Source organism: Larimichthys crocea, chromosome III, assembly GCF_000972845.2.
Source record: "Larimichthys crocea isolate SSNF chromosome III, L_crocea_2.0, whole genome shotgun sequence".
In the NCBI taxonomy this organism is placed as follows: Eukaryota; Metazoa; Chordata; class Actinopteri; family Sciaenidae; genus Larimichthys; species Larimichthys crocea.
The window spans coordinates 28868654-28894379 of NC_040013.1; the positions used below are offsets into that span (position 1 = coordinate 28868654).

At 41.0% G+C, this 25726-nt stretch overlaps 1 protein-coding gene across 2 annotated transcripts in view; it reads left to right on the forward strand.

Moving 5' to 3' along the window:
- The window catches only part of osbp2b (oxysterol binding protein 2b), a 34222-nt gene extending 11191 nt beyond the window's left edge, over positions 1 to 23031 (forward strand). Inside the window, exons 2-13 of one of the 2 annotated variants that reach the window (XM_019275611.2) lie at positions 9622 to 9872; positions 13810 to 14008; positions 15426 to 15549; positions 16116 to 16182; positions 16700 to 16852; positions 16941 to 17186; positions 17298 to 17418; positions 18043 to 18146; positions 19293 to 19388; positions 19738 to 19922; positions 20064 to 20284; positions 21985 to 23031. In XM_019275611.2, the coding sequence (XP_019131156.2) occupies positions 9864 to 9872; positions 13810 to 14008; positions 15426 to 15549; positions 16116 to 16182; positions 16700 to 16852; positions 16941 to 17186; positions 17298 to 17418; positions 18043 to 18146; positions 19293 to 19388; positions 19738 to 19922; positions 20064 to 20284; positions 21985 to 22127 (1668 nt within the window). In that variant the 5' untranslated portion in view covers positions 9622 to 9863 and the 3' untranslated portion in view covers positions 22128 to 23031. Of the gene's footprint in view, positions 1 to 9621; positions 9873 to 10579; positions 10665 to 13809; positions 14009 to 15425; positions 15550 to 16115; positions 16183 to 16699; positions 16853 to 16940; positions 17187 to 17297; positions 17419 to 18042; positions 18147 to 19292; positions 19389 to 19737; positions 19923 to 20063; positions 20285 to 21984 lie in introns of those variants that run through there. The other variant, XM_027277743.1, reaches the window with a different exon arrangement.
- Positions 23032 to 25726: the final 2695 nt, after the last annotated feature.

Genomic DNA, 25726 nt, shown 5'->3' on the forward strand with positions numbered 1-25726 from the left:
TTTCTGAACTCCTCAGACACGTTTCAGTCACTTCATAATGGCTGCTTGACTGCTCCCACAAGTGGGTGTGGCTTCAGCACATTCAGTGCTCATTTACCCGATTTTGACACCCTTTGACACCTTGTCGATATTTTTAATCATTCAAATTTGGCTGGTTGGTTGATAACACTCAGAACACATGTTTATTCTTACACATTCTTAACTAATAAAGATGAACTCTGAACTAAACAGTGTAAATCAGAGCCCACACTCCCTTACCAAACAGCCCAATCAACCTCCCGTGGTACCAATCGGAATAAATATTTGGTAGAACATAATTTAAAGTAAATTACTTGTGCAGAGTTCAGTAAAAATAGTAATAAACAATGGCTCAGGACAGTAAAAACCTCTTAAGCTCAGTAAATTGGAGTTTACTGTTCCAACTGGGGCATTGCTGGAAAAAGTAACAAATAAAAACAGAACAATGAGATGCTTCACAATGTCTTGGCCCCAGATGGAGAAGTCTGTGAGGCACACACATGCCAAACAATAATATCTCTGTCACTGTCATGAAGGCAGTGCTCCAGTTTTAGGCAGGAAGTTGGATTTGTGGAAAATAGAAAGTACAGTTGGTACCATATATATGGATGAATGTCACAATGTGACAAGCCTCTGAAACACTGTGTGACTTTTGTCTGATTTTTATCATATGCACTTACCAGGAACTTCATTAGGTACAATCTAATAAGATCCATGTGTACCTTATGAAGTGGCTGGTGTGTGTATATACATTATATTGTTTTAAAGTATATCAGCAGAGCACAAAAAAGCTCTCTTGTACTGTATTTTTATCTCAGAAAATGAAAACACTTTTGCCCTTTGCCGTATTTTCTAGGCCTGGTCATTCAGATCACTCCATTCCTATCTCATCTCTTTTAATGGATGCATTAGTCCCTGTCCACGTAAAATTTGTATTTATGAAATTGGAATCATCAGTAGCATCTGCAGTCGGATAATGAAATGTTCTCTTGCGCGGTGGAAATTTCTTGGCGTGCTCGGGCTGTTATGATGAACAGAATTATTTTGAATGGTCTGCGGACATGTACGGCCACCATGTGAGATTCCACATCACTCTGATAATCAGTTCACGGTAAAGTATGTCTGAGAAACTTTAAAACTTTGACAGTGTGCGCAGACAGTTGGCATTTTACTTTTATCCCTCCCCAGTTACAAACACACATAGTCCCTACACATATTGTATGCATATTTTAAGAGGGTTAGAGCACAGGGTTAGGCTTTTAAATATTAATGCACATAACTTAAGAGTACTTTAGAGACACCTCTAACACACCTCTGTGAAGGCAGGCACATTTTTTATGGTTTGATGGCAACCTTCATGGCTCATTATCTTGCAGCACTGGCACCTGGACAATTAGCATGATGGATCACGGTCTTGCTATGATCTGGGGTTACTGATTCACGGATCATGATCTTATTAAATCTTCCTCAGTGAGAGACAGTGACTCAGCAGTGAGTTCTCATCAAAAGTATGAACTGTCAAGTAGATCAAAAGATCAAAATGCTTGTCAGTCTGTTAAAACCAGCATGAAAAGCTTTGCTTAATTAGACTTGTCATTGCAGAGCTGAGTAAAAGTAGGTGATGTGGATAAAATACTAATGAAAATTTCCAGAAATTAATCACATCAGTACAAATTCACTTAAGAAATCCCGCTCATTGATACACAACATTTCCCATAACACAAAACAACCAGAGATATTACAAGGAGAAAAAACAGCATGGTTAAATCTCTGTGTACTTATTTGTATCATCTCATGGTTAATATCCTTTTGCCTCAACACTAGTGCTCAGATAAATATATTCAAGTAGGATCCTGAGAGCTGAAGTTAGTATAGTATAGTAGAAATCAGTGCCTGAACGTCACACAGAGGGGAGAGTAAGATTGTTTGGTAATAGTGATCCCAGAAATCTGAGGGTTAAAATGACAAAAAAAACAAACAAACAAAAAAAAAAAACGCTGGATTGGATGTATAGGTCATTTTCTGTGGATCCCACATGCATGTGAAACCAGTTTGGATCCAGCATGGGAATGGCAGACTCCGCCACTAACAATGAAAACCACTAGATCATATACAGAAAAAATGGCTACCATAAATAACGTCAAAAAAGTCTTTGATTTCATGAAAATGTTAAAGATTATAACTATACATGAGCTAAATCTTAAGGATGTGTTACTGTATCATGTTTATACACCTGGGTCAATGAGACCAGTCTGTCAAAAACATTAATATTGTTATATTCATTTTTATTTACATACCTTTTTTATAAATAAACAGTACTTTAGACAATGAAGACATCAATGCAGAATGTTTCATAGTTAACACAGGCTTAATGTTTTGATTCATTGTCTCTGTAGAGCTGCAAACTTTTTTTTATTTTTTTTATTACTGCAGTAAAATCCTGGAAATCCTGTCACAGTGACCAGACCTGTGCACATTAGATCAGTTAGTATTCTGAGGTTGTCGGATAATTAACGACCTCAACCTTCAGACTGTCGGAGTTATGCAGTAAGCAAGAGCCATTTTCCTCTCACGGGTTTGACGCACCAGCTGGGAATTTATCAGATTTACTTGGCAGATCAGAATATAAAATTTACAGTTTAGTAGTCAGCAGACTGTTTATTCTTTTTGTCTACCCGAGCACATTATTAAATGTTACTGAATTCAAGCTCATTGCTGCAGTTTGCTGTTAATCTTTTTCTTTTGTCGCTTTTGCTGCTTTCTGAGCGTTCCATTGGATACAGGGCCAGAGCTGTACTGCAGAGCTTTGGGGACAGTGATGAGTTGCACTGCACAGTTTCTCATTTGCTTGTGGAGAGCTGAGTGCTGTGTTACTCGGTTTAACCTGCCGTCTCCTCTGTTTGTCTCCCTGTGATGTATCTCAGGGGAGATATGGAGCCAGTTAGCAATTACTGGTCAGGATTACACTCTGCTCCCCTTGGATGCATCCTCGCTCTTCATCTAGCTTGTTCTCTCGTCTGTTTCTGATATTCTCTTTTATACTGTATATTCTCTTTCTCTAGCTCACTCCATCAGAACAGTCATCTCTCCTCTCTCTTTGCTAGCTGTACTTAAAGGAATCTTTTCCAACCACAGGTACAGACTCTTTCTGAACTAAAAATAGAGTTGGATGTGCATTAAGGCAGGCTAATTGGAAGTTATGATTATCTGCCTATATATATCACAGTGTGTATGCAAAAGCAAAAATCTACACCCTTGAGAAATTTAAAAAAAGATGTGGCGTGGTGAAGTGGGCCAAAAGATAACAAAGTATTAAACTATATAATAATATATATATAATATAAAAAACAAATGCAGTCTAATACAGCAGCACAATGTAAACATAGTGCAGAAATGTTGTAAGTTACTGTATCTGGTAATGTTAATTGAATATATGCGACGTCTGTTGTATCTTTTGGTAATATTTAGGCCAAGCAGTAACCTCTGTGTCTGTGAAGTAAAGCCAATGTGAAAGTGCCAAAAACTGCAGTTCCTCAAACGTCCACTTGAGGCTGGCTACAGAACAAGTCAATCAAAGTTACATATGGCTTGTTAGAACCCTCTAGGGTTCATCCAGCCAGTCTCAGGTCCACCGATGATCCACATCTTTGCTGATTTTTAGATTAGTGAAGAGATGGAAGAGGCGGTACTGGGAGCTGGGCAGCACAGGGTTAAGGTTAGGGAAAGATTGTGGACTTGGTTTAAACCAAAAAAGTGACTTGAATGATTTATATAGAAATGATGTTGTAAACCTTAACAATGTTTAACTACACTCAGATTTAGTACAGGCATAACTGCCTCATGGCTATGCTGCTGGGTGTTCAAATAACATCTTTAATCTAAAGGGGCAGTACATTTCTCCCAAGTGCTCGGCTGTATGACATGCCCGTCTTTCTGCCACAGGGTGACGTCTTGTCAGCCGGAGGCCCAGCTCCACTGACCTGACATCCTGTCCTCAGGGAGGAGCAGAGAGACAAGCCCTGACAGTGGGACAGCAGAGAGACTGCTGCTCTACCAATTACATTCTCCCCCATCCTATTCTTCTGCTTTCGCTCTCTCTCTCTCTTCCTCGCTCTTTTGTGTTCAGCACCGAGGTGCACAATGAGGAGGAAGAAGAAGTGAAGGGCAAAGAAGCTATCCACGTGCTGAAGAGGAAGATGGATGTCTGTTTACGTCTTAAAGTGCTGTGATTTGATGAGCTGTGACCTGTAAACTTGTGTCCCAGCTTCATCATCATCCTCTGAACAGGAGGGTTCAGTAGAGGCACGGTGGGAACAGGAAACAGGCCTGGATTTGTTTTGATGCAGGGTGTTCTCCGAGGTGGTAGGTTGTAGGGGAGGGGGAGGCAGCTCGCCCTTGAGGCATGACTGGCGTGGTAATGGGCTCCTGGCTTTGCCTCGTGGTGTTGACAGCTACAGAGAGCCATCCATCCACATCTGTTGTTGGGAAGAGGTTGAACGATGGGAGGGGTTGAGCTAAGCAGTGCACAGACAGCATACATTGGCTATTTGTTAACACTGGTTTAGTGTAAAACCCAGTCTTCACTTTTTATTACAGGTCTGAGTGATATACAGGTGATCTCTTAAAGTTTTCATCTCCAGCATTCAAACTCGTCCGGTGTTGCTTGACATTTTATCGATGTTATAGATCTGGCTCAGTGAACCAAAAGGATGCTGCAGAAAGGGCATGTCTGACACACTTTATTCTGTATCAAAGAAAGCCTCGTGTCCAGGTTTCTCCTTGTCATTGAAGGGTGTCTGTGCGTTCTTGCGGCTCCCAACTTGTTTCAGCGGTGCGTTGGAATGCGAATGAGTTTTGCAGGTGACGGGCTGTAAGCAGAGTGTCTTCTTAACAAATATGCCATGTGCCAAACATGTGACAGTTTATTTTTAAGTGGAGTCGCTTAGAGCTGCTGGACTCATTGGCAGAATGAGGAGGAATCATTCGAGCAAGTCACTGCAATGCTGTAAATCTCTTTACTCAGCCATGTCTGCTTGCAACAACCACCCCAACTGTACATATCTTTTCAAATCGGGTGTTTAAAATGTGTTCAGTGCTCTCCACAGGAACAGATTCATGCCCTAGCATCCCATGAGCTTCTTGTTTCTTCTGTAAAGCACCTCTGAAATGTCTAAATACCACCCAGTGACCCTCTGACAGGATACTGCATATTGTCCTAATATTATCCAGACCCTACTCTGTAATTTCACACTCTCGAATGTGGACGTGATGCAGAGCACTGGTGTTGAGTTTGCTGTAGGTGCAGTTCAGTCAGTGGTGACTTTGTCATTCAGTAACCTTGGTTTTCCATCAGAACAGAAAATAATCCTCATCTTGGGGGGAGGTTACTATAGGTCTATAAACAGCTATCTGCATATAAATGCAAAATCTATAGCCAAGGGACAACATTTTAGTATTAATCCGTGTAGTTTCGACCAATCATGTCAGCAGATATTGGTTGCCTGTAAGTACACAAACTATGTGATGAACAAAAGAGGCAAAAAATCTCAGAAATCCATCATCTGACCACGATTTAGTTTTTTTTTAAACAATCTGCTCCTTCATGTTGTATCTCAAAACCAACCCCATCCTCACGCCTCAAGTTGATAATCGGACTGTAAACAGTGACTAGCGCACAGAAGAGAAGACTTATGTGGATATCCACTGTCTACACCAGAAGCCCCGAAATATTGGCCAATACATTTATCAGATGATGATGATTTATGAGTTTGCTATGGATCTGTTTAACTGTTTGCATAGGCCTGTTTTCAACGAAAGCAACTTGCATGATTCTGGTTTCAGTTTTACTGAACACTGTTAAATTGCATTGCCTTCATGTGTGATACACAATCTCCTGTTAAGATTGAAACTGGTGGGGGGTGTTGTTTAGCTCAGTCGATAGAGCAGCCGCCGTGTACAAAGGCTCAATCCTTGCCGCGGCAGCCCAGGGTTCGAATCCGACCTGTGGCTCTTTCCTGCATGTCATTCCCCATCTCTCTCTCCTCACATTTCCTGTCACTCTTCAAGCTGTCTCCATACAATAAAGCTCAAAACAGGCCAAAAAAAAATCTTTAAAAAAAAGATTGAAACTGGCGTTTTTCTGAGCGGTTTATTTGGCGAGTACAGATCGAAATTAGGAGTTGTGATAACCTGCCATTAGATATTAGATTAAATACTTAGATTAGATGTTAGAAGTATTTTATCATTTATTTTCTGATTTTAAGACACAGTGAAATACATTTTCCAAGTTTTATTCCTGTGTTCTTAGATCTACTGTTCTGCTCTCTCACAATAGATAACAATTGTATGGAAAAATATCATTTTTCTATTTATCTACTAATTTCTCCCCTTAAGAAATAAAAATGTTTACGTACTTACATACCTAGTTGTACATTTATCCAATCAAATGTGATTTGGGACAGGCTTATTGTTGTCCCGTGGGAGGAACTACACCAATTAGCCAATTACCTTATCTATTTAAAGCTGCTCTTCCACAGTCACACGTTATCAATTTAAGCTTATTTCATTATCCTCTGCAACTCTCTCTGAAGTTACTCACCTCCTTTTTACTGTCTCATGCTTTTTCTTTGCTCTGCAGCTGCCTGTCTGTCGACTCACACGCTTCGCTGACTTCACGGCGTCAGCCTTTTTTCCTCTTCTTTACCTGCCTTTCTTTGCAGTGATTTTATCGAAATACCTACTCTATTGCTGGCTGGTAACGGGTCGATGCTAGAATCATTTTCTGATCCATGTTCCCTTCAGGTTTTATTGTGGCTGTCGGTGCTGCTGGTTTGACCTTTTAGCTGGACTGTTTTGTCTCTAATGTCCAGGCAGTTGTGTCCCTGTGATTCAACATGTTCACACATTACCTCTGAGGCTTAGAGCTCAGTGACCTGTGTGTGCTGCTTCTTCCTGGCTGAACTTTTGTTACCTTTGGGTGGAAATGGATGCCCAGGAATTCAAACATGGTGAGAGATTTTGTTTCCTCCCCTCTTTCTCCCTTTTGCTTCCTTTTGGATTTCACCTCTATCTTTTCATGATCGATATATGTAATGCTAAGCAGCTCGAATTTAGTTTCTAAAAAGTTAAATCAACAAACAGGATGCAGACAATGCTGCTGACATGAGCGTTTACTAAAAAAAAAAAGATTATGTGGCCATTAAAGTCAAGTGAAATTAAGTGATATGTAAAATAAGTCCACAGCCACGCTAGCAGCTGAGGCTGTTCTTAGGCACGGTGGTGCTTTTAAATGCTTACATCAGTAATCTGCTGTGATGTTTTATTAATGTAACCATCTTAGTTTAGTATTTCAATATGTTAACACTTGCTAATTAGCACTAAACTAACTAAGCACTAAGTATAGCTGCGACTAATGAGAGTGTCAGTAGTTTTTTAGGTGTTTGGTCAAAACTATTGGCCTAATATTTGACCTGATTGTATAATTTATCGTGAGGGGGACATATGTCATGGAAATTCTTCCAATAATAAAGAAATAAGCGTCAACCTCACGGTCGTGCAAGATGCAAAGTGGGGATTCATCTTATGATTCATCATCTGGGGACCATGAATGAATGTACCAAAGTTCATAGCAATTAATTCGGTATTGGACATTTCAGTCTGGACCAAATTAGTTGAGCAACAGACCAACTTTGATAAGCCATGTCGCTTAGCATAGCTAAAAATATTTGTTATCTTTGTATGTTGGTTTTAGCCTCCTCTTGATACTGAGATTACTAGCACTGTGAAAAATGTTAACGTAAAATGAGATTTAAATTGAGATTTTGTGAGGATTTATTTTGTCGATTGCTTTATTTTTCTCAGGTTTGGTGAGAGAAATGATAACTCTTTATATGATACACCATGCCTGTAATGGTAAGTGGTGGTTAACTTGGTGATATGAGGTAAAACAGTGGATCACATCCGTTGTACAGCTGTTCGAATGTTGAAGCGGACATTAAAGTTACCCAGAGAAAGCTGTCCCCGTGCTTTTGATTTACGGCAGTCCAAAACTAATTCAATTCAGTAACAGTCAAGTTCGCAGTTAACTTGAAGAGTAACCAGGATTACATTATGTACTTAAAAGAACTTGATGTGCTGCATTTAACAAAAATAGTGTTTGGATATCAAGTGTCGACTCGACTTAACAATTAGTCCAGCTTGGATATATATCTGTGGCACTCATTCCTCAGTGGAGCTGGACGTTCTACTGGACAAAGGTCAAATTTGAACTCCATATATTGCTGTTACATGATGTAGTCCTGAGATCGCAAGGCTACCAGCTTCCCCCGGGCGATGATCCATGTTATACTTGGATGATGTAAATAGACTTGACAGAGGTGATAGTCTCCTCCACTGCGAGGTCACAGCCAGCTGCCACGTTCTTAGAAGAAAGTGTCGCTGTAGTGTTGCCTCTCGCCAAGACTGTGCGATCAGCTACATAACAGACCTTTTCAATGTGACGGAGCATACTCTGTATGGTAGCATCTAGAAGCAGACAGTGGAGGTGGATTAGAGGCTGGAGAGACCTTCTCTCCACATTCCAACCTTTAACCTTGGCATGTCCTCCACCATGTTCTCGTTATACTTATCTCTCTCCATGTTCTCCTGCTGCTTCTCCTCCCTCTCCCTCCTCTATTTTTTTAAGTCTTAGCAGTAGTTTGATGTCCCTCCTATGGTGGGTTGTTGGGATGTTACTGGCTTTCAGCATGTCAGACAGTTTCAGCATCGAAGCTGGGACTTTTAATTTATCTCAGCCATATGGGCTTGTTTTGTTAGTGTCATTTATTAGACAGAAACAGACAAACACATGTTTATGTAGGAAATATTCTTCTGTGTGTCTATAGAGTAGCAATGTGCAAATATTCTTCAGTAGTTCAAAATCCAACATGCAAGCTCTCTAGTGTTTTGCTAGAAAAAAGACGGACATCAGGAAATCAGGAGATCTGTTTTCGCTTTGGATTTGTTCCCTTTTACGAGGTCACTCAGCTGTTTATGGAGCTCGGTCTTACCCCTGGTGTATTTCTGTCTCTCCGTGTCTGTGCTTGTCCTTGCAGCGTGTGCATACGTGCATGTAGCGCTGCAGCACTGTTCTCGTATGTTCCGTTTAAGCTCGAGTAACCTCTTTTTAGTGACGTCACAGTGAGTGGCAGCTGCTATCGCAAAGGGGTCATGTGTATGGATGAGCTGTCTGTGTTCAAAAGCCCTGATGCAGCTTTACATTTACATTTGATAAAAAGCTTTTCTGCAGTCATATTTAATGTGTCACTGTCTATTTATTATTTATTTATGTGAAAGCATCTGTAAAGTCAGACTAATGGCTGTGCAATTAACATCAATTTCATGATTGGTACTAATCACTGCTAAACATTTTACCATAAAAGTGGCAAAGACAAAATATTGATATGAGTAAACAGAACTTTGCTGATTTAACACAATTCTTTTCTGGGTAGCTCGGGAAGTCAGCATATCTCTAACGGGAAATATCTCATAAAAAGGAAGGTGTGCACATATTTTGCAGTTAGACATCTAAATTGTTGTATGTGACCTCTGGCCTCTCCCTTCCAGATGACTCTGGGGACGAGGAGCCTACATCCCAGTCGGACCGCAGCGAGATTCAGGGCACCCTGAAGATACTTGTCAGCAAGCTCGACGACCTCAGCACATGTAATGATCTGATCGCCAAGCACGGGGCGGCCCTGCAGCGTTCCCTGAGTGAACTCGAGGGTCTGAAAGTCCCCGTGGAGGGAGGGGAGAAGATCAAAGCAGTGAACGAGCGAGCCACCCTCTTCCGCATCACTTCCAATGCTATGATCAATGTAAGTAGCCGAGACAGAGCAGCGTCCCACATGCTTTGGCATGATCAGTGTGACAGGAATGCCAGTCATCTATAATATCCTGGTTATTGAGTGATGAGAGATGAGATCGCCTCACAGCGAGCTGCAGGCATGAATGCTGCTGGTTTAGAAAAGCAGCTCCTGGCCTGATAACCTATCTGTCTCTAATTTAATGGTTAAAAATGATGTTCAAAAACTGAGCTGTTAAGAATACAAACATGTCTGCTGCTGCTCAAGTCAAGTCAAGTCAAATAATATTAGTTTTTACTAAATCAACCCAAATCATAAACAAGGTTGAAACTCTATCCTTATATTTGTGATTTTAAAACTTACTAAGAGAGGAAGAGCAGTAGAAATAACTCTACTTCTGTTGCACTTAAGCCAAATGTTTCACCTTCACAGCTTCAGTTAACAGACCACAGCAACAAACAGTACCAGGTTTGCAGTGACCACTATGTGTTGCAGCATCAGACTAAGAAATGCTCTACTGTATCTGGCCCTGTTCCATTCTCCTCAATGATAAATACCATTGGCTTTACAGTATGTTAGTAGTGAACAGGAGTTCAGGCAGGGTTGAGGTCCTCAGGGAGTGATACTAGATATGATAGTGGGTGGGAGGAGGAGGTTGGGGGTAGACAGGAATAGCCCCTGCTCCCCACCTCTCCAAACCTCCAAACCCCTCTACCCTCCCTGACTGGTGAAGAATTTCAGACCCTTCTGGACCAGAGTTAGACAGACAGACCTGCTCTGACTAAAACCAGACAATCACACAAGGTTTGTCTTTCTTCCTGTTTCTGTTGTTTATTTTTTACATAAAGCGCATGCCTGATTTTTTTTTTCTGTGAGACATCTCGCTGTTGGATGTAAAATAATATAACATTCGAGTATTGTGATCTTGAGATTAGGTTTGTCATGCATGTAAAAAAGAATATTACTCCTAATATACTGAAGTATGTTCTAATACAGCTTGTTAAGAGACTTGAGTGTTATGATAAGACAAAAAAAAGCATAATCGAGATTGCGCTTTAATTATGTGAAAGGCCATGGCTCAGAATAATCAGCCCCTTGTTTCTCTCTGACGTTTTTTATTTTTTTTTTATTAATTGATAGGGGGAATTTAAACTTACTGGACAAGCAATAAAATAGACCCTCTTGGATTGCCTAACTTATTAAAATTAGGGTTTGCCAAGATTCTAATGAGAAAAAGTGCTGCCACAAACTCCCTGTAATGATTTTTGGTCTTGTAAATGGCTCCCTTCAGGATACGGGTATTTGTATTTCTGCAGCCACGTCGTTCAGCCACTGTTAAGACATGTAGTTTGAGACTGTGAGCCACTGTAAAGAAATGGAGCTATACGTGCAAGGAGGGTTGGAGGAGAGAGGGGCTGTGGAGTGAAGAAGGAGGCCATAATGGCAAGACACAACTGCATGCTGTCTGTGATCTGACCCCATCCCAGTGGGCGGGGTTGCATTAGTTCATTCAGTGGTGATGTAACATCTCATGTGTCATTGAATCCAAGCTCTTGTCCGTCCGTGTGTGTGTGTGTGTGTGTGTGTGTGTGTGTGTGTGTGTGTGTGTGTGTATACATTTACACACCCACAACTTTCGGTTTGTATAGTTTCACATCACAAGACTTGAGTGTATTTGTATATTTTTGCTTTGTTGCTCATTCTGCAAAGTGTATCAGGAGTTTGAATTTGACACCGCCACCTCTTACTCACATATCTACATGCCCATTCACTATTTTAGCCTTTAACAACCCCATCGCTCCCCTCCACCGACGGAAGTCACATGCAGTCTGTGTTTGTATCGTACACTCAGCATAAAAAAGTGGAACTATTAGGCTTTTTTTTAAGTGGCTGTTGAGTTTCATATCATGGTTATGTTTGAGGAAGTGGACCACAGCGTCACATGCACTTCTAACATTTAAGCTGAGGCTCAGACTCCGATTGTTAGACACTGCTCAAGGTAAGAGATTGAATGGATATTTTTGATGTCAGATATTTTGAGCAAAGTGAGTTTTATTATAATAATCTATCATTAAAATATCATGTTATGAGCATTAATTTAGCATAAATCTCACCAAACTTTCCATTTTATATTTAGTTTAACAAATGAAAGTTATTCTCTTTGCCTTCATTTGGCAGCTTGGACACACAGGATCGTCCTACACTTATCAGTAATGGTGAGGTATCAACTTTTGGAATAATACACCACATTACGAGATTAATAGGTATTGCTGGAGAACATGTCAAGCTTTTTCATTTTTGTTTATGAAGCTAAAAATCTACATTTATAATAATTGACTGCATGTGTTTGTCAATCACTTGCTATTTGCACTGACAATGACGATAAAAACGTTAACTATAACTCTATTCGAAATTTGTAGTAATAATTAGGATTATAATAATATCGATAGTAATCGATGCAACCACAAGCCCTGATCCCTACGATCCATGGGAACCTGCGAGACAAGAAAGCACAAAAAACGGGACATTAATGTGTGCAGAGGCAGAGAAGAAGAGAGAAGCTCTCTTAAGCTTGTTACGGTTAAGTACAATCATAAAAAATATGTATTTATCATATGTAACTTTATATTTTTTAATTTAAAGCATTCATTTATTGTTACACGTACTCGATATAGTGTGAATGGTTGTTTGTCGCTGTGTGTCACCCCTGAGTGAGTGAGTGAGTGAGTGAGTGAGTGAGTGAGTGAGTGAGTGAGTGAGTGAGTGAGTGAGTGAGTGAGTCGGTGCTGAAAAGCACTTTCTCGCCAGACAGATAGGTATCCTGCTTTCTCGATCCAAATCAAGGAAGGAGTCAGGTGTTGTTACTGCATCCTTTTTTCTCTTCCTGCTGCCTAAAAGTGATACCGCACATCCTGACTGCATTTTCACCAGACAGAGAACAGAGATTATCTGAGCTGTGTGACACCTTCGTCCCTCAAGCACTTCGCCTGCAGCCACAACTTTATCGAAGTGGTTCGAGATAACTCTCAACAGCCCCTCTGGCTCTGGGACCAAAGTGACATTTGTTGCAAATACTGAGTGGACAATATGTAATCATGTGCTGCTCCACTTATGTGGGCTGAACAGTGACAAGCCCACATGAAATGCTCCAAAAATGCTCGATTGCAGTTTTAAAGTGATCACTCAGATCACCTCCTCTGAGGCCCACTATGCTGACAGCTCAGTGACGGTCACATGACATTTTTATCATGCATGTTGTCAGCTGCGAGGTGTTATTTAAGTTCATTGACCTTTGAGCTTGGTGTGAGGAAATGCTGTGAGATATACGATGCAGTGGGAACAAATGCTGACATGAAATATATATTTGATCTGAAGTAACCCTCCTTGTCTCTGCAGTAAAAGCACGATGACTCAAATATAGACTGGCGTGCAATCAGAGGTTTAACCTCTAGCTCATCACTCACTGATGAATTCTGTGTTTACGCTGCGCTCCGAGGCATATTTGACACAGCAGGGAGACTCTGTAAACGCTCGACAGACAGCTAATTAACATATTGATGACTGCTCGAAACAATGCTGATAAATAGGCTTGATTACAATGACTGACATGAATGTCTTCCCACCTTTCTCCATCTTAAATTGTATCCGCAGAATTCAGTGTGGTAATTTGTGTTGCCCCAAATAAAGGTGGAATCATTCACAGGATTTGATGATTTTAATGAGTTTTAGGATTGAACATGAACTAAAAGAAGTCACTCCTGCAACTGTATTGTTAAGTCATGAGAAGAGCTACTTACAACGTACTTTCAACACAAAAATCTGAGCTGTTAAAGCAAATGGAAAGTAAGTTGTTCCCTGTTAAGAATTAGAACTTTTTCACACTGTATACTACAGAAATTAAACTTTCAGTGCTGTCTGTCTGTGTGTTTATGTACTTGTGTTCCCCCAGGCGTGTCGAGACTTCTTGGACCTAGCAGAGACTCACAGTAGGAGATGGCAGCGGGCGCTGCAGTATGAGCGAGAGCAGCGTACCCACCTAGAAGAGACCATTGAGCAGCTAGCCAAGCAACATAACAGCCTGGAGCGAGCGTGGAGAGAAGCGCCCACGCTCGTTTCCACCACACCCAGTGCCCCTACCACCAACAAGGGTGAGACTGCTGACTGTCTGTGTGTGTGTTACTTACTCCTGCTTAAAGTCATGTGTGACCTCAGGCTCAATATTATAGACATTCCTCATGTGGGCGAAGGACAGTTGTGTCAGAATTGGATTATCGCTAAAGCAGAGATGGCAATTACCTTCACCAAAGACTGTAAGTCATGTGGTCTCTTCTGTCAGTCTGTCCATCCATTTGTTGATTTTCTTTTTAATTACATATAACCAGAATCATGAAAACAAACTAGTTTTCTTTCAAGAGAAAGAAACTTGATTTTAGTGACCTCTGATGCCATTTTCCAGTTTCAAATCTGACTCTTTGTCTCAAACTTACATGTGTTGTGCCTTCAACGGGAAGAAGCCTATTGATTTTAGTGACCCCATGACCTTTGCTTCAGTGTAAAACTCAGAAAAATACCCAATACCCAATACTGAAAGAAGAAGGGAGAGATCTTACATTCCCCATGATAGCTCAAAGACACACGGTTAATGGATAGACATACAAGTGTGTGTTTTTAAAACTGGAGAATGGGATGCCCCATAGCTCAGGACTTGAGCCCCAGTTTGAGTCCAACCTTTGTAGCATCTGTCTCTCTCTCTCACTATAATGGCTTAAAATGTCCCACAAAATACACAAAGAAACTGGAGCAACTGGAGTCTCCCACCAGCCACCATGAAGCGGTCTTTCCAGAACAATAACTCAGTTGTATGAGTTGCCTATATTTAATTATTCCTTAATCACAGAGGGAGAACATCAGGACAGACTCATGTGGGTCATTTGGAAGACTGAAAAACAACTTTGGTTGTTGTTTTAAGAGTGAGGACTCACCGGTGTATTCCTGATTTTGGCTACACTTTACAGTATTCTAATATTTATACAGTACAACACTAGCTTTAAATGTGCAGTTACATTTAAGATGAGTCTTTTCGACTACTAAAATGTTTCTTAACCCTTTTTTGTGTTCATGACACGGTGGGTTGGAGGTTATCAAGTAGAATTTGATCATCTGAGCATGATACAACGCTTGATTTAATTAATAGCTATTTTTGAAACTACAGGAGGTTTTGTTCATATTGGTGGTTGGTTTAGGCTCATTTTTAATTGAATCAACATGTGACTCTCGGTTGAAGCCCTAGTTTATATACATAACAGATCGCTGAACATCCTGAATATTGAATGTCGGATACTGAATATTAGAAGCACACCCCGAGGAGCTCACATCATATAGTTAACCAGCAGGAACATTGGCAATTTTCCTAAGCTGATTATTCCTTGATTAATCACCGTGGGTATGTGATTATACGCTGCTCTCTCCTGAACTCTGTAAAATACAAACTCCACACACCACGTGATGATACTGCTTGACCGATATGCCGCTTGAATGTACTCACGAATGTATACGTCCCGACAGAAGGGAGTGAGAGGCTGCGCAAAGAAGAAGCGAGTGATGAAGATGAGGATACTGAGTATTTTGATGCCATGGAGGATTCCCCTGCATTCATCACAGTGACTGCCACTGAGAACACACAGCACAGGTCAGTCACACACACGAGGATCCATGTTGTTTTTTTGATTCAGCCAAACAGAAAGATGACTAACAGTTTAGTTTACTATTTAGTCTGCTTGTGCTCTAATTTATCATCATAGTGAATTTGACTCTGGCTGACAGCTGGACAAGTTTCTGATGATGGCTCATCGTGTGACAACTTAACACACATCACAGTGGTGTGCCCTTCACATTTCCTCAGATGTGTTGTGTGACAGATAAAAAGAACATAAGACTCTCTCTCCCCTGTCTGCGTTTATTTTTGCTCCTTCAGTATATTTTCATAGCATATTTGTTCACTGCATTCGAGTCCATCTCTTCCAACTTTCTTTACTTTTTTAAGAACGTCTTTTAGTGCTTTTTCCCCCCGTCGTTATGGTCCACTAGCACCATTACGAGTGATGGAAACTGTTAGACAGCATTCATCTGTAATACCCAGCAATCTGTTCGCCCTGTTGTGTGTATTGTGTGTGAAGAGTGAAATGAGAGAGAGAGAGGGATACTGAGTCTGTTTGTCCAGCGCTCATGGGAGAAAATAATCTCACTGTGTTCCAGGCGATCTCAGAGTAATTTGAGCGGAGCAAGCGGAGGTCAGCCCCACGACTGGAACCAGGACGACCACGTAAGTTTTCATCCTCCTAACAAGTCTGACTGAAAGGACTGACATTTGTGTGCGCTGCTGACTTCTGTAATATCAATATAGATTCATTTATGCTGCTGGGAGGCTCACAGCTCGCTGATTTATTCATATTCTTCACTTGCTTTCAGTCCTCATTTCCTACCCGACATTAATCCCATGCTCGTACACACACACATATACACACATGCACAGCCTTTGTCTGTGTTTCCTGCAGTCTCACTGTCATCCCTGTGGTGCCACAAGATACACAGCTGCTCCAATCCACTAAATCTTAATTACCAGTCAAACATCTGCTCTTCTCTCCCCTCAACTCTCCCTTGTTTCTTCCTTCCTCTAACACACATCTGTGACTTTACCTTACGCTGTCATTCTGTCTCCACTTGGTGATGTGCTGCCAAGCTGTCCGTGGAGTTGAGAGTGTGTTTCTCAAACTTTTATGTATCAGATATTCTCTTTTTACAAAGCTCATACCATCTTCTCCTCCTCCATCGAATCCCAGATGTCTCCGAACTTTAATGATGTGTTAGGGAAGGAGCTGCAGCCACGCAGACAGAGGCGGACTCATGTCCCAGACAAGCCCAACTACTCCCTCAATTTGTGGAGCATCATGAAGAACTGCATCGGCAAGGAGCTCTCCAAAATTCCTATGCCTGTAAGTGTATGAGGCATGGCCCTCCCTCTTGCTGAAGTAAGTCTGTGTGTGTCTGTGTGTCTCATGTCTTCTTGATTCTCCCATTCAGGTAAACTTCAACGAGCCTCTGTCGATGCTGCAGCGCCTTACCGAGGACCTGGAGTATCACGAGCTTCTGGACAAGGCAGCGCGCTGCGAGTCCTCCCTGGAGCAGATGTGCCTGGTCGCTGCCTTCTCCGTATCATCCTACTCCACTACGGTCCACCGGACAGCCAAGCCCTTCAACCCCCTCCTAGGCGAAACCTATGAGCTCGATCGCCTGGAGGACTTTGGCTACCGCTCGCTGTGTGAGCAGGTAACAGCACAGCCGCAGGGAGTTTACTCACTGATGTGCACAAGCTGAAATACACAAGCTTCTCCAAACAAGGATATTCTTCTTTACCAACATGTCTGTCTTTCTCCTAAGGTGAGCCATCACCCCCCTGCAGCTGCTCATCATGTGATTTCCCAACGAGGCTGGACCCTGTGGCAGGAAATCACCATCGCCAGCAAGTTCCGTGGCAAATACCTCTCCATAATGCCTCTGGGTGAGATATTTCATATTCACTTGGGAAGGAAACCAGCTCTATGTGTAAATAAAGGTTCCATCATGCAAATTTAACAGTCACACCAGGCAGCGTTTAGTTAAGAAGGACTCCCGCTTGAGAGCACAGCAGACGACTGTGCTGCCTCCCACACAATCCAAAGCCGAAGGAAAAGGTGGGAGAATGAATCAGGAGGGTTTTATGACCCTTTTGACACGTTCATAAAGTATGGGTGTAAAGGGAGCTCTCTATTGCACTGGGACAGCAGAGAGCAGGAGTCTGTTGGCTCAGATAAATGAGAGGTTTGATAGATACAGGTCCAACCAAGGGATGCAGTGGTATTTATCTGACTTCTCTCACTTCCTGCGCGCTGTGTGGTGCCATGTAATAGAAAAACTCTTAAGTGGAAAGCATTTATGGTCAAATACATGGCGTCAATCTTCCAGGGTTAGGTCACACTGGAAATAGGTGTAAACGTATTACCTGTGCACAGCGCATAAATGTGTCAGATGATGCATTTTTCAGCTGCTGCAGGTACTTTGAGGTTTAAAATTGCGGTTTAGTAACAGAGCAGCACTGTGATATTTCTTTGCTCTTATATCCTTTTGTCCCCTGTTTCCTTCCCAGGTGCCATTCACCTGCACTTCCACTCCAGCGGGAACCACTACGTATGGAGAAAGGTCACCTCCACAGTGCACAACATCATCGTGGGCAAGCTGTGGATTGACCAGGTCTGTTTTTGAACCCTCTACAGCCCTGCCTGAACACCTCTGATCTTCAGGAATAGCCTTTAGATGTTTTTTTCTTCTTTGCAGTAGTGCATGTGTGTGTGTGTGTGTGTGTGTGGTACAGACCAGCACAGTAGAGTGCTGTGAAGAATCGGAGCAAAGCCTCACAGTACATGAATGAGGAGCTTCACGATCCCAAGGGATTTATCTTCAGCTTTGATCTCTAATAACGCCCTAAAATAACAGCCTCTTCTTTGTGTGAGATGGCCCAGTTATATTTTTTTCCTTTTTCTTGTTTCTACTTATGCTGTGTGTCCCATCAATCTGTCTGTCTGTTTGTGTTTGCATGTAAGAATACGGCAGGTTCGCTTACATCTCTTGAATTATCTTGCAGCTGCAGACGACTAAAAGAACACCAGCTCTGAATTATGAAACCAAAAGATGGAATAATTTGCAAATATCCAGTATTTTCTGGATACATATGATCAAAGTTGGAGTTCTGTGTATGCTGTGCTTGCATTAAACACAGTGTGTGTGTTGTTAAGGTCTAACAAACGTTTTGAATGCATTTACCACCTCCACCACCAAACTGCGGTGCATTTTCCTGGAAAGTTTTCAAACCTCCTTTGTTAACATTTTGTGATTACGCTGGTCTTTTTCTGCTTATGCTGCTTTTATTTGAAAACTTAGAATATACTGTAGTGCGTCCCAGCTAGTAAAAATATGCAATAAAAGTATTTCTACTATTGGCACGTAAATTTAAGAGGCGGGTCTCGTAAAAACAGTACCTCCTCCGTGTTGATACAAATTCCTCTCTTCACTAAGAAAACTTCTCAGTAACATTAACACGTTTTTATTGTTTATCTTTACCCGCTCAATAATTTTGCCTTCTGCCTGGATCTGATGGTGTGTAAGAAAGCGTTTTAAATAAATATACACAGTAGGCTTATATCTCTGCACAACCCTGTCCAATTCAAACCAGTAAGGACTCTATGGCGTATAATAACAATAATGAGAAATTTGTTTTTCAGGGCTTTTGAAATAGAGATGACTAATTTTCACTATTGATACACCCCATCTGCCTCTGCTCAGCTTTAATATTCTATAATTTCTCACTGTTTTCATGCCTGTGTGTCTGTATTTGTGCAGTCGGGGGACATTGAGATTGTGAATCACAGGACGAAGGAGACATGCCAACTCAAGTTCTCACCCTACAGTTATTTCTCCAGGGATGTTCCACGAAAGGTAAAGGCTTTTGTTTCCACACACAATGATGTCATGTGATGAGGGGTTAATTTATGTGATGCTGCCTCCTGCTGGACAGTGCCAACAAATATACTAGTACTATAACTAATATAGAAGGTCACATTGCAGTGAGATAACCTCCTTTGGAGTCGTAACAGTTACCTAAAAATGGGGCACAATGCTGCCTTCCCTTGGTGGTGACTGATTTGGGATAAGCTAATGGGAATTTACTGGTGTCCTACCTCGGGGACTGTGCATGTTACGGTTTAACATTGGCGAGAAAAGGACACGGTTATGCTTCCCTCCAGGTCTGTGCAGTATTTTCTGATTTTATTTTTGTCCTTTCCAGGTGACAGGTGTGGTGGCAGACAGTGGTGGCCAGGCTCACTACATCCTCTCCGGTACGTGGGATGATAAAATAGAGAGTGCCAAGATCATTCAGAGCAGCCGAGGGGGCAGTGGATCAGAAGGCAAGCAGAAGACCGTCTATCAGACATTGTCCCCCAAACTGCTGTGGAAGAAATACCCTCTCCCGTAAGCACTTGACTCGTCAGTCTCATAATGCAGAATATAGCAATATATGAGTCATAGTTGTTGTATAACCGCTGCAATGTTTAGTCAATATCATTGATTGCAGAGCATCACACACGCATCAATTTCCTCTAACCATCTTAGGGAGAATGCTGAGAACATGTACTACTTCTCCACTCTGGCCCTGACCCTGAACGAGCCGGAGGAAGGAGTGGGAATGACTGACAGCCGTCTGAGACCAGACCAGAAGCTGATGGAGGAAGGACGATGGGACGAGGCAAACTCAGAAAAACAGAGGCTAGAGGAAAAACAAAGAGCCGTGAGGAGGAGGAGGGAAGCAGAGGCTTCAGACGCTCTGGATGATGGTACGAAATGGATGAACAGGATGTGTGGTGTCTGAGTGAGAGACAGAGACAGGCAGGGAGGGAAAGGGTGCAGGGTTGAGAAGTTGGAGTAGTTTTTTTTGGGGGGGGAATCTAGGGTTCCTGACAATTGGAGCATCATCAGTGCAAAAAAATAAGGAGCCAAAGATAAAAGACTCAAGAATAGAAGTTACCTATGACTCCAAACAGCATGTTGGTGACATCAAAGCATCCGTTTTTATACTTACCTTATAATACAATGGTATTAATCAACTCACTTTCAGATTCTGGATATTTTTTTGGATGAATTCTTTAACTATAAGGCAGTGATTTGTTCAATTACAAAAACATTTCGGATTTGACACAGCTTTGATTCGCACCTCTGTCTTCTTCTTGGGTATTGTAGTATTTAAGGCTGCCTGCCATAAAAGCCGACAACATGATTATTCAGAAATGAATGTGAAAAATTGTTGACAGTAACCTAAATCTATAATATTATTAAACTCTCTAGAAGACATTGACAGTCATTTAAAGAAAACTTTGAAATTGGACTTTATAGTGGATAAAAATACAAATATGTAGTATTATATTTAGCATTAGAGGCAGTTTACAGATGTGCGTTAAGACCACAAACCAAATCAGTACACAAGATGATAAATCAGTAGTCAGTGTTAAGTTAATTTCATTATTATGGATGATTTTTTGAGGTTTCCCGGTGCTTAGTATTTATTCCAGTTATAAGAAGAGCAATATTTAACTGAACTTTACGGAGACCTGAGCAGATAGGTTTCATCCTGGTGGCATTCCTGTGTGTGTGTTGTGTGCGTAGGCTAGACTGTATTTGATGTACCCATGACTTGTCTTTCTTTTCCTCCCTCTATTGGTGGTCAGAGTGTGATTATGACTCTGGTGAGTGGGGGTTGCCCTGTGCCCCTCTGTTGTGCATCACTCCCACACACACACACACACGCACACACACACACACACACACACACACAGACACCCCATCCTCTGTGTGTCCTCTGTGTGGTCTGCCTCTGTGTGGGAACTGCATGATACCCCTCCCATGTCAACTTCTCCAGATAATGACTCAGGAAAAAAAACAAAAAACTTTTTCCTGCATACATGTGACATTTTTCATGCAGAACTGGCCTCAATAATTTATTACACGAAATAATAAACACAACTCTGAAATACATACAAATATTCTCTGTGTGCGATGGTGAAGCCACATTAGCAAGTCATTAATTTGCATTGTCATGTGGGCACTTTTCTGGTGCTCTGACTCGACAGTAAACAGGTTTTCGTTGATCTGAGTTAAATCTTCGTTACGCTTTTACAACAGCATGAGCTGTTTGCATCAGAAAGCTGCAATTTTTCCCTTTTTTGACCGAGATTAAGTAATAAACGAAACTTTTTAAGTTCTTGTTTTAAATCTAATCTTCACCGTGATCCACGCAGGTTTCTGCATCGCACCTATTGTGCTAGTTTGTATTTTATTGATGCTTTTGAGTTCAACATTAGCTCGATTCACATTTGAAGCTACCCCAAATGCAGTGCACAGCCATTGATTGCTTCCCATATACTATATGCATATGTATGAAGGTGAATTGATCGCTCAGCGAATTGCCTGCAAGTGTGGCTTCTCCTTAAATACAGTTAAATGACAGCGATTTGAGTAACACCTGTGCTTCCTCCCACAGGTAGAGAATATGAAGGCTACCAGCCGCTGTGGTTTCACCAGAGGAGAGACTCAGTCACTGGAGAGACAAACTTTGTGTACAAGGGAGGTTACTGGGAGGCGAAGGAGAGACAGGACTGGAGCATGTGTCCTGACATCTTCTAACCCAGGAGCTCACCCCGGATCACTCCTAACCTCATTGGACAGGGAACTGCTCTGCCGCTGGTCCTTAAAGCAACGGGGCGTAGCTGGCTTTTGAGCACCATGTGGACCTTTTTGTGAGCACGAGAACGTGTATGTTTCACACACTCTCGGATTACACTGTACCTCCAAATGTGCACTCTCATTCTGTTTTTATTGCGGGGAAAAAGAGTGGGTGTTCCCCGAGTAGTCCTCTCTGACACTATACTGAAACAGCAGTGAGATAATGTGTGGATGTGAGGCACCTGCACACTCCTGAAATCAGGTGCTCTCTAAATCCTCCTCACGATGCACTTTTCTGTGTCCACCCCATTTAAGAGTTTTACAGATTAGACAGAATCCCGTATCAAAGCAGCTGACAATTACAAACAGGGACAAAGTCATAAACGGGCACATAGAAACAGAAAGAAAGTTACAAGAAAAGTGTCCCCATCCTGCATTTTATCCAGCACAACTGAGATTACCCGAGACCCATTTTATAAAACTTAATTCACTTCAAGTGCTCATTGTTTGCTTAAGAAAGAGGCCAAGGCCTGAAAGTGGTGTCTTCTGGTTTCATTGTTAGTTATGCTGACACAAAGTGTTAAAAATGAATATAAATAGAAAAGACATTTTGAAAAACATTTTTTCTTTAAATAACTACAGACAAAATAGCTAAGGTGACCTAAATAATCAATAATAATAACAGAAAATAATCCAATATAAGTGTTATTTCATGCTGCTCTTGTTTATTGCAAGTTTCTATTAATTATCTATTTTCTTAAGTTCATGATGCCTTTTTTAATCAAAATGTCTCAAGACAAACTAGGCTGAGTCAGGTATTTGATTGGCTTTATTCCGAATGAGCTGACAGGCAAAAAAAAAAAAAGACAGTTTGACAGTTTGAATAAAATCTAGACTTAAAATAAACTCTGTCATTGTGAAAATAAGCAGGTTGAAATAACATGTTAAAAATATATTGGATTACTCCACAATTTTCTAAAGATATTCTATATTTTGTCTGTATTATTCACAGATTGTTTACTGCATAATGTCTTTTTTACTTTGATTTAATTTTCAACATTTTGGGTCCCCATAACATCTAAATATATATATATATAATATATATATATATTATATATATTATATATATATATATATATATAGTAGAGGCTGGTTTATCTGAACTGGTGACGTATGCAGCAGTGCAGAAATACATTTTATTATCTGGTGTGAATGTTGGGAGTTTCTCTCTAGGCACATGAAATCACTATAGTCCGTGTAGAGATAATATGGCTGCTTCTTCATTTCATATTTCGAGGCTACAGTTGCCTCTATGCTTCGATGCATTTTAATCATCTAAACATGCTTCAGACATCCTCCATTTGTGACTCTGATTAGTAACATTGTGCAGTAGTCAGCCCTTTAGTTGTAACACATTAGTAGAACATTGCACATCCATACGACTCTTAATAGGAACCTCCATCAGGAGAAGAACTGAATACGCACTTTTCACTGTGGTTGACCATAGGTTACTGTAGTTCATATCTCTTTGATGCGTTGATGTTGAGAAAATCTCACTCTGTACGTGTACTTTACCTTGTCCTCTGGTGCTCTCCCATAGCAACACATACCGTATCCTTGGTGACCATTTTCACTGATCATACTACGTCTGCACCAAATCACTGAGACACTCACCCAGTACAGTACATCCAGGAACAACTATCCGTCACTGGTTTCACTCAGACTGAGTCTGGAGCGGTTTCTCTCAGGAGTCCACGGTGGCTTCAGCTGACAGGAGGTTATAGAGGCAGGCAGGGCTGGTTCCTGTAGCACACACCACTGTGCAGTCAGCTCCAGCCACAGATGACTCCCCCCGGCTGCCGCTCCAGGCTTCCAACTCCACTCGTGTAGTCCTCTCATCCAGTGTTTGTGGACATGCTGATCTGGGATCAGCTCATGAAGGTACCCTCAGTCTTTTGCCTTTAATTGACTGAACAAGGGAAAAGAGTCCCCTGACCTGTGCACTACGCGTCTCCGGTGACAAGAGTTTTAAAAAACCAGTTAGTATTTTTTTGTAATTATTGTTAGGAATGTAGAATTCAAGGATGGAGGTATTGTATCTACTGTACCGTCTAGTCTATTTGTGTGAATATTTTGTGATAAATGAATGATATTGTAAAATGAAGAATAATTATACTAATCTGAGTATTAAGTTATCTGTACAGCATAGTTCAAATCTGATTTAAAAAAAAAAAAAAAAGAAAGAAAGAAATTGACTGAATGAGCCTGGAGGATTTGCTGTAATTTTAACTTTTAATCCAGATTGATTCTGCAAAGTTGGATGTTAACTCTGAGGCACCCTCAATTTGGCTGCAGATTTCTTGTTTTATATTTAAAAAAAAAAAAAAAACTGTCTTAACTCACTGAAAATATTTTTTATAGAGTCCTTGATACTAGCACATTAGTAACCGTGGTTCAGTTCCTCTGATGTGCAGGCCATAAAGATGTACAAAATGCACTGGGAAAAGACGTATAGAATATTCACATAGAGTGAAGGAGGTTTGTAATATGAGCTGATAAAAGTATAAAATGTTTATCTGTCGGATTGTTCATCAGTGAATTTATGATTTGATAATGAAATTCATGATTATTTCTGTTGCTTTGTTTCACGTTTTTGCACAAAAGATGCTTCTTCTACTCATTTACAGAAAATGTTTTAATGAATTCTTTTTAAATTTTGCTTGAAGGAATAACATTTTTTTGGATGAGGAGATCAAGATCTCTCTCGTGTCTTGACGATAGATACAAAGCTGGTTATCTCAGCTTAGCATAAGACTGGAAACAGAGGGCAAACAGTTACCCTGACTCTGTCCAGAGGTAACAAAAACCACCTATTAGCACCTCTAAAGTTACGTCTTATTAAAAACAAACAAACATCTAATTATTCCTTTGATTGTACTTCTTGCTTTAGTTCTCCTCTTGTCTATCCACTTCACACAAACAAACATGTACATAGATAGAAGCTATTGATAGAGGTTGTGTACACTTTAACTCATATCGAGGGTGTCGCATGTTAAGGATGGACACTGTTGCGGCGAGTTTAATTTAACTATCTTGAAAATAGTCATTGCACAGTTAGTTCTGCATCATAATGCACAGCCATGACACCTGAAAGAACACAGATCGCTGCAGAAACAGAAGGTTAGTGCTGCGATTTACGTTCTCAGCGATCAGCTTGAGGTTACTAGAGATTTACTTTAATATATTGTTTTTGAGATGATTTTATATTTGAAGAAAACATGTTATATTTTGAATGACAGTGGAGAGCTTATTATATGTTTTAAATCTATGTATTTCCAAATAATGTGACCTCAGTACTTGATGGTGACTCGCCTACTGAAGTTGCCCCAGTGAGGGCCTGTACAGTATCGGACAGCTGTAGCAATAAGCAGTGAGGTGTAGATTTGTCAGTTCGTGGCTGTTGTTGATTCAAACAAAGCAGCAGAAAGGGAAAAAAAAAACAACCAAAGTGTATGTGGAGAGTGTACTGTAGACTTTAACCTCTTCATCTGCCTTCCCTG